A 10,249-nucleotide genomic window follows, 5' to 3' on the forward strand; every position below is an offset into this window, starting at 1 on the left:
TTTAAAGCACTAAGCCATGATCTCTCAGTGCTGAGCCTACTCAGTATTAGTCATCTTCTAAAGCAATAACTAATTGACTCCCCAGAATCATCACTGCTCCAATAAATATCCAATTCAGTGCAGCATGGAAGAAACATCAGCATTGGGATACACTGGGTAATTCACTGGACAAAAAAAAAAAAATAAAACAAAACAAAAAACAATGCTAGATCTTGCATTTGATCAATTTTTTATGAAAAGGAAAGCATATTATTTGTACATGAAAACATATTTTGATGGGAGATTAATTTTTTTCATCTCCTTACCCTGTCCTCACCCCTGTCAGCTAGTTTTCTTAGACTTTTCTAGTCCTTCCTCATTCTCCTTTTCTTTCTTTTCTTCCCCTTATTCTGCCTCCCTTACTATCTATTTGCATTCCCTTTCTCTCTCTTGAGACCTGGTACTGGCCGAAACACTGTAACAGGACAAAACAATTCTGTATCACAGGGCTGAAGCTCTTGTCTTTCCCTTTAATATTTGATGAAGACAATTTTTCCTTCTAATCTCATTAATTATAAGTAAGGAAATATTTATTTTCCCCTCTCATTTTGGTTTGCTTTTTCACATTTACTTTTTATTTCCCTTCCTTTCTCCTCCTTTCTACAATTTAAAATTTATCAATCATGTATACTGCAAACTCTAGAAATGAGAAGTATTACACATGTGGGGCTAAGAGCTCAGACATTGTCTACTACCACCTCATCTGCAACAGTCACAGTATCCAGTGGATAACATAATAGACTACAAGTTTACTTGCTCAATTCTGGTTCCTCCTTTTAAAAAATTATCCTTACTGAAGCAGTTCATAATTCAGTTTTACCACCTGTAAGACTATTGGGATACAAATATTTGACATTCCTTCTTTAGTGCAACGAAAGACAGCAAGATTTATTTTCTAATAATTGGCACTCTAGGAAAATGCAAAAATAATATCTTATTGTCTAATCACTATTTGAAATACACCATGTGCAAATATTGTAATTAAGATTTGGTGCAGGAAAAAAATAATAAAATCTAGGTCTTTTTGTTTTGTTTTGTTTTGTATTTTAGCTCATTTCATACTTTGGGAAGTGGACACATTGCATATGTAAAAATCTATTAATTGATACATGATTGTTAAAATGGTATATGTAATTGAAACCAATTGTGAAATTATATTAATCATGTATGCCTGATTCTCTGGTTTCTCAATCCCAGACAGAAGCTTTTGCATTGGAGAAGTTTTACCGTTTCTCAGACACGGTAAATTCACTTTCTTAACTCTAAGTGGAGGAATGTGGTCATCAGTAAGAAAGCAGAGAACATATTCTGCACCCAGGCAGTGTTTGGTGGGGAAACATCCCTTTGCATATGTAAAGCCAAAAAAAACCACCATCGCCATTCAGCTAAGGATACTCTCTTTTTCTAATAATTCCGTTTGTCTTCCCTCACTCAGTAAAAGGATATTTAAATGTTCTTCTTCATCTTATTTAACCAAGGTATTTGATCAGTCAAAAAAACTTTAATATATATTAAACAGAAATATTATACATCCCTTATTATAGCCCCCATAAAAAATGCTTTGACAAAGTAAGTTTCAAAATAAATGGGAAATTTATTTATACAAAAAGTTTGAAAAGCAGCTCCTCTTATCAGAAAATAGAACTCTAAAAATTAGGCAAAAATAAAAAGCTTTGTTTTTTAGAACACATTCTGAATGTTAAGATATGTTAAGATAGTATAGTAAATGAATAATTTTGGTTTTGATAGTGGCATCCATTGATATGTTTGATAAGAAAGAGATCACAAGGATACATGTACAAATTCAGTGATTGAATTTAAACCTATCAAAGCCAAGAATTTAGTCTAGGCAATCCTATACAAATAGTCCAGTCTACTAACTAAAATTTCTGAGCAAAAAAATGTATTTTAAAAAACCTCTGCAGATGATGCTACCACATGCCTTAGTTAAGAATAGACACAGTGTTAGATGAATGGACAATAGACAAAATGTTAGACGAATATTAAAGTAATCTGAATTTTATAGCAGATATCTAGACCCAGTATTATTTTAAAGCACTTAAGTTTTCTTATATTATAATATATAATCTCTCAAGTCTTTTTCTTTCCTACTAGAATTGCATATTTGTTGTCAACAAAGCTAGCTACTTCTTTTTTACATGACCCAGTTACCTTTACTTGATTATTTTGACTGTAAATTTGAAACAGTATTATTTGCATTAAATTTGAATAATCACATATAGTAGCCTCTTTGGGAGAGGTATTTATTTAAATTTCCAGTCACTAAACAGTTAATGCTTATAGGAGCTTTAGTATAAAAGATAAATATTGCTTTATAAAAAATGCAAACAAAGAACTGTGATAAAAAAGCAGGTTTACCTCAGAAACAGTCAATACTGAATTATTTTTTAAAACAAAATTATTTTCAAACAAATTTATTGAAAATTAAATGCATTCCATTTATTTTTATAATAATTGTCATGAAAATTTTGTGTTAATCATTATAATTTTTAAAAGATAATTTTCTGAACCTAATAACTCTCTGGGTTGACCAAATTCATTACCAAAAAACAAACAAACAAAAACTATTTGGAAACAGTCCTATCAATCTAAATCTTTGAATCAACATAATCAAAATGAGTCTAAAAGTTAATTCTGTGCCCTTTCTTTTCATGAGTACTACTGGTTTACCTGGAAAAAAATTTTTTTTAAACTCTAATTTGTCAGAACAGGCAAAATACAATAGCCTCATTATAGAAAGTCTGTCACAGGAGGAGACCTTATACTGATGTAAATATTATTCCTAGAAAAGTTTTTTTAAATATATTTTATTGATTTTTTTTACAGAGAGGAAGAGAGAGGGATAGAGTTAGAAAATCAATGAGAGAGAAACATCATGAGAGAGAAACATCGACCAGCTGCCTCCTGCACAGGAAAAAAAAAAAAAATAAAACAAAACAAAAAACAATGCTAGATCTTGCATTTGATCAATTTTTTATGAAAAGGAAAGCATATTATTTGTACATGAAAACATATTTTGATGGGAGATTTTTTTCATCTCCTTACCCTGTCCTCACCCCTGTCAGCTAGTTTTCTTAGACTTTTCTAGTCCTTCCTCATTCTCCTTTTCTTTCTTTTCTTCCCCTTATTCTGCCTCCCTTACTATCTATTTGCATCCCCTTTCTCTCTCTTGAGACCTGGTACTGGCCGAAACACTGTAACAGGACAAAACAATTCTGTATCACAGGGCTGAAGCTCTGGTCTTTCCCTTTAATGTTTGATGAAGACAATTTTTCCTTCTAATCTCATTAATCATAAGTAAGGAAATATTTATTTTCCCCTCTCATTTTGGTTTGCTTTTTCACATTTACTTTTTATTTCCCTTCCTTTCTCCTCCTTTCTACAATTTAAAATTTATCAATCATGTATACTGCAAACTCTAGAAATGAGAAGTATTACACATGTGGGGCTAAGAGCTCAGACATTGTCTACTACCACCTCATCTGCAACAGTCACAGTATCAAGTGGATAACATAATAGACAACAAGTTTACTTGCTCAATTCTGGTTCTTCCTTTTAAAAAATTAGCTTTACTGAAACAGTTCATTATTCAGTTTTACCACCTGTAAGACTATTGGGATACAAATATTTGACATTCCTTCTTTAGTGCAACGAAAGACAGCAAGATTTATTTTCTAATAATTGGCACTCTAGGAAAATGCAAAAATAATATCTTATTGTCTAATCACTATTTGAAATACACCATGTGCAAATATTGTAATTAAGATTTGGTGCAGGAAAAAAATAATAAAATCTAGGTCTTTTTGTTTTGTTTTGTTTTGTATTTTAGCTCATTTCATACTTTGGGAAGTGAACACATTGCATATGTAAAAATCTATTAATTGATACATGATTGTTAAAATGGTATATGTAATTGAAACCAATTGTGAAATTATATTAATCATGTATGCCTGATTCTCTGGTTTCTCAATCCCAGACAGAAGCTTTTGCATTGGAGAAGTTTTACCGTTTCTCAGACACGGTAAATTCACTTTCTTAACTCTAAGTGGAGGAATGTGGTCATCAGTAAGAAAGCAGAGAACATATTCTGCACCCAGGCAGTGTTTGGTGGGGAAACCCCTTTGCATATGTAAAGCCAAAAAAAACCACCATCGCCATTCAGCTAAGAATACTCTCTTTTTCTAATAATTTCGTTTGTCTTCCCTCACTCAGTAAAAGGATACTTAAATGTTCTTCTTCATCTTATTTAACCAAGGTATTTGATCAGTCAAAAAAACTTTAATATATATTAAACAGAAATATTATACATCCCTTATTATAGCTCCCATAAAAAAATGCTTTGACAAAGTAAGTTTCAAAATAAATGGGAAATTTATTTATACAAAAAGTTTGAAAAGCAGCTCCTCTTATCAGAAAATAGAACTCTAAAAATTAGGCAAAAATAAAAAGCTTTGTTTTTTAGAACACATTCTGAATGTTAAGATATGTTAAGATAGTATAGTAAATGAATAATTTTGGTTTTGATAGTGGCATCCATTGATATGTTTGATAAGAAAGAGATCACAAGGATACATGTACATATTCAGTGATTGAATTTAAACCTATCAAAGCCAAGAATTTAGTCTAGGCAATCCTATACAAATAGTCCAGTCTACTAACTAAAATTTCTGAGCAAAAAAATGTATTTTAAAAAACCTCTGCAGATGATGCTACCACATGCCTTAGTTAAGAATAGACATAGTGTTAGATGAATGGACAATAGACATAATGTTAGATGAATATTAAAGTAATCTGAATTGTATAGCAGATATCTAGACCCAGTATTATTTTAAAGCACTTAAGTTTTCTTATATTATAATATATAATCTCTCAAGCTGCCTCCTGCACACCCCCTACTGGGGATATGCCTGCAACCAAGGTACATGCCCTTGACCAGAATTGAACCTGGGACCCTTCAGTACGCAGGCCAACACTCTATCCACTGAGCCAAACCAGCTAGGGCTCCTAGAAAAGTTTTAACTTGGTTCATCAATGACGTAGGCATTATAGACAATTTTTAATACCTTGCTTTTTCCTCTATGAAGGTTCAAGTGAACCTTTTGTCTATTGTGAAAGAATATAGTTTGCTCTTGTGTGCAAATTTCCCCACCCCACACTGTCATAGCCTGCTGTGTGCACATTACCCACTGCACCTGGTCATACTGCTTCTCTCCAGTAATATTTATGCATGGGTGTATGCATGGCATGGAAGTATTTTGGTTAGAAGTTGCTTTTCCCTTGTATGATATCATTGCATTAGAACTGGAGGGTTATTAAGACATGCCAAAATATTTCTGAACATATGTGATTTGTTGAGAGATGTGGATGATTTGGGATTACTTTAGTGCATTTCATGTAGCTTCTTCTGCATTGCAATATAATGTAATGATGCAATGGTTTGTTGAGAGAAAATGCATTCACACAGTATTCTAGCACCTCCATCTTCCTATTTATCATGGTATTCACTTTTATTTATATACACAGTTGAGATAAACATGGACCATTAGTTTTAGGTTTTGAAAATAATTACCCAGTTTATATTTTGCTAGACATGATAATTATCTTTTAGTAATAAAGATATAATTGACTGTATTTCAACTATATGTACAAAAAATCATTATTTTACATGCCCTGGACCAGAATTGAACCTGGGACCCTTCAGTCCGCAGGCCAACACTCTATCCACTGAGCCAAACCAGCTAGGGCTCCTAGAAAAGTTTTAACTTGGTTCATCAATGACTTAGGCATTATAGACAATTTTTAATACCTTGCTTTTTCCTCTATGAAGGTTCAAGTGAACCTTTTGTCTATTGTGAAAGAATATAGTTTGCTCTTGTGTGCAAATTTCCCCACCCCACACTGTCATAGCCTGCTGTGTGCACATTACCCACTGCACCTGGTCATACTGCTTCTCTCCAGTAATATTTATGCATGGGTGTATGCATGGCATGGAAGTATTTTGGTTAGAAGTTGCTTTTCCCTTGTATGATATCATTGCATTAGAACTGGAGGGTTATTAAGACATGCCAAAATATTTCTGAACATATGTGATTTGTTGAGAGATGTGGATGATTTGGGATTGCTTTAGTGCATTTCATGTAGCTTCTTCTGCATTGCAATATAATGTAATGATGCAATGGTTTGTTGAGAGAAAATGCATTCACACAGTATTCTAGCACCTCCATCTTCCTATTTATCATGGTATTCACTTTTATTTATATACACAGTTGAGATAAACATGGACCATTAGTTTTAGGTTTTGAAAATAATTACCCAGTTTATATTTTGCTAGACATGATAATTATCTTTTAGTAATAAAGATATAATTGACTGTATTTCAACTATATGTACAAAAAATCATTATTTTATTTACTTATGTATTTATGTGTTATCTTACTTTAAAAATAACTCAAGGTAACTTCTAAGAATAATTAATAATTGATTTTTCTACCTTGTACATTTTGTCAGCTACATAATCTTAGGACAAATACAAATATACATGTACTCTATTTTGGTTGAATGGATGATGCTCCAAAGTTGAAAACAATTTGGCACCCATGTACACTAAATTATTTAATAGTTTTCATTATAGGTCAGTTTATGCTATATTCCAGAGTATAAGATATCCTTTCAATAGGTAAATATTTCCTACAAATTTCTTTGTTACATATCTGAAGATCAATAGTTTTCAAATAATTTTAAACAAATTCTATTTCAATGATTCTGATACATGAGGGTTAGAAATTTCATCCTCTCTAGTAAAACAAAAATTGTAAGAATTCAATTATTTTCTGAAAACAAATATTTAGAGATTAGGTTCAACAGAGCTATTTTCAGAGCTATTCTGCCTCTGAAATACTTATTTAGGAAAACAATCTATAACAATAAAAGTGTAATATGCTAATTAGACCGGATAGCCGAACGACCTTCTGGACGTCATTCCAGATGAAGCCGCCATGGTGGGGGCCGAGGCAGAGACGGTTAGGGGTGATCAGCAGGCAGACGAGTGGTTAGGGGTGATCAGGCAGGCAAGCAAAGGGGTTAGGGGTGATCAGGCAGGCAGGGGAGCAGTTAGAAGCCAGCAGTCCTGGATTGTGAGAGGAATATCCGACTGCTGGTTTAGGCCCAATCCCTCTAAACCAGCCGTGGGCAAACTACGGCCCGCGGGCCGGATCCGGCCTGTTTGAAATGAATAAAACTAAAAAAAAAAAAGACCGTACCCGTCAGTTGGACATCCCCCAAGGGGTCCCGGATTGCGAGAGGGTGCAGGCCGGGCTGAGGGCCGCCCCCCCCCGCCCCTGCACAAATTTCATGCACTGAACCTCTAGTATTCAATAAAGTAACATATTCTTTATTTAATTTAATTTCACATGCATTGTAGGGACTTCCATCTCAGAGTTAACTAAAATAGGTTTATAGTACTGCTTTTTACACATGCTATCTACTACATTATATTATTTCACTCCATGATTATGAGTTGGCACTGACAGTGGTTCTCAACCTTCTAATGCCACGACCCTTTAATATAGTTCCTCATGTTGTGGTGACCCCCAACCATAAAATTATTTTCATTGCTACTTCATAACTGTAATTTTGCTACTGTTATGAATCATAATGTAAATATCTGATATGCAGGATGTATTTTCATTGTTCGCTACCCACAGGTTGAGAACCGCTGATAGAAATAGATATTCAGATAATTTAAAATTATTTAATTGATTTCTTATCAGTCTAAAATATAGAAGATTGAATTAAATTTTCATAATATTTCAAGTAAAACATTCATTTTAAGCTGACATTTTATCATTCAACAATCTCCAAACCATATCTGAATCTAAATTCAATATGCCAAGCATAATTCATAACTAATTCAAATACCATCTATAATAAATGCAAGGTTTTCATAGGAGCGAGGTTTTAAAGAATTTTATACTGATAATTAACTTGCAACAATAAAGTATTTTAACTTCATCTATAATTGCATTTTTAACACTTCTATTTTTAAATAATATATAAATATATACAGATGTATTAAACTGAATATTTTACTTTAGGCTAATACTTTAGAAAAACAATATCTTAATTATTCATGTTTTTTTATCTTACCTTAGAATTGTCTAAGTGATGGCGATTTTTCCCAACAAAAATAAACCATTATTTTATTAGTAATTTTTTTTTCAAAATCCACCCACTTTGAAATCATGTAACTGAAAATTAATAGCATTTCATATTTTCTCCATCTGTCACTTTCCTATTTGGCAATTAAAAGTTATAGAAAATTATTTTAACAAAATGACCTTTGGGATAATTTAGTTAAAATCATCATTGTATAAAAACACCCCAAAAGAACAAGAAAGAAAAAAACACCCCAAAGGTATCTACTAGGGAAGAAACATTAGGATAAAAATAACATATTTAATGCTGCTGTATCTCTTAGCAATTCACATAATCATTACTAACCCTTTTTGATACTTAATGTTTATTTACCACTCACTGACAATCTTCATGCCTTCACCACTCCTTCACCATATAAGATTTTTTTTTTTGTCATTTTTGAGAGCTAAGAATAAGATAGAAAATTCTTACCTCTTATGTATATTATAGTTGATGATAGAGATGAGTGAAGCAATTCAACTGAATGGCTATATCTACGCTTGGATTTTCAATCTATCTCCTGTTATGTGAATCAGTCTTTAATATAATCTATATGTATATAAAAAGCCAGCAACCAGAATGCCATAATGACCAGAACGACTGGTCACTAGGACGCCCACTGTGGCCAGTGAACTGGCCTGATCGGGGGGTGGGGCCACCAGACAACCTCCTATGGCCCCTCCCCCCAGATGGCCCCACCCCTGATCAGCCTCTCCCACCCTAATCGAGGGCTGGGCCAGCCTCGGGGAGGGCAGGGTGGCCGGCCAAACCCCCTGCAGCCCTTCCTCCAGGCCAGCCCCGCCCCTGATCTGCCCACAGTCCCTCCCCCCAGACGGCCACACCCCTGATTGCCCCCCCAACCCCAATAGGAGGCGGGGCCAGCCGGCCAATCTCCCACCATCTCTTCCTCCCAACAGGCCAGGCCCTGATTGGCTCTGATCCGCCCCTATTGGGACCAGACCAGCTGGACCCCACTCATGCATAAATTCATGCACTGAGCCTCTAGTTCTCTAAATAAGATGAAGAGCACTTTGAATGTTTCACAATATGGTACTGATGCTTAATAACTGAAATATTTGTTTCATTTACAAATTTAGTAAAAACAGGCCCTCCTGTAGAAAGAATTGTACACTTAAGTAAATGAGTTTTTACCTTCTTCATTGCCTACCCTTCTAACTTGATGGAAGCATATTAAGAGGATTTACTTGTGGGAAAATTAACTATTCAAATTTACCTTTTTAATCAGCCATGTTCTTGAGCTCATTTTGAGTTTATTCTATTTAATTTCTATTAATACCTATATTTTGAGTTGTAAAGTGCCTTAATTTTATGAACATTAAATATTGGCTAACACATGGTGTCAAAAGTTTTAGATGTCTCTCTAAACACCTTGCTTTGGGGCCTTCAGTTCATTAGAAATTTAAGCTGAAATTATCTCCAGAAAACAGAATTATATCAAAGAAATATTTTGAGTGATACTTGAAATAAAAATATTTTTAAATCATTCATGTTTTTTATCTTACCTTAGAATTTTCTAAGTGATGGTGATTTTAGAAAATTCATTGAAACAAACATGAACACAGGATAATTTTGTCACTAAGTTTACAAAGCAAAGAAATTAGTCACAAAATAATTTAATGCACTTTTTAATATAATAACCTAATATTAATGCTGAGCTATTAGAAAAGCTTCAACTGTGTTTAAAATTAATGCTTCTTTGGCCCTCAGTGCTTTTTGGGGTCTGGGAGGCCTGCAGTGGGAGAACCAGGTGCAGTGGGCTGAGGCCTAGGAGGTGAATGGGAAGGAGAGTACATTTTGCTCAAGACAAATAACTGTCCTTGAGGATGGGCATCTTCTGCAGGCTGTTAGCGTTAGAAAAAAAAAATAATACTTTAAGTGGAGCCTTTCAAAAAGAACCCAATAGGTCAGTCATTTTTTTAAAGCCACATGACCTTTTTGAGGTCTAGCGGTCCTTACTCTCTCTCAGCATCTGACT

General features: G+C 33.8%; 1 protein-coding gene across 3 annotated transcripts in view; it reads left to right on the plus strand.

The window, feature by feature from the left end:
* Positions 1 to 10,249, plus strand: part of GLRA3 (glycine receptor, alpha 3) — a 136,841-nt gene that overhangs the window by 113,266 nt on the left and 13,326 nt on the right. Inside the window, exon 9 of one of the 3 annotated variants that reach the window (XM_014530357.1) lies at positions 1,237 to 1,281. The exons of the other annotated variants lie outside the window; for them this stretch is intronic. Coding sequence (XP_014385843.1) covers positions 1,237 to 1,281 — 45 coding nt within the window. The remainder of the gene's footprint in view (positions 1 to 1,236; positions 1,282 to 10,249) is intronic. 3 annotated transcript variants of the gene reach the window in all.

This window comes from Myotis brandtii, unplaced genomic scaffold (assembly GCF_000412655.1).
Source record: "Myotis brandtii unplaced genomic scaffold, ASM41265v1 scaffold733, whole genome shotgun sequence".
Classification (NCBI taxonomy): Eukaryota; Metazoa; Chordata; class Mammalia; order Chiroptera; family Vespertilionidae; genus Myotis; species Myotis brandtii.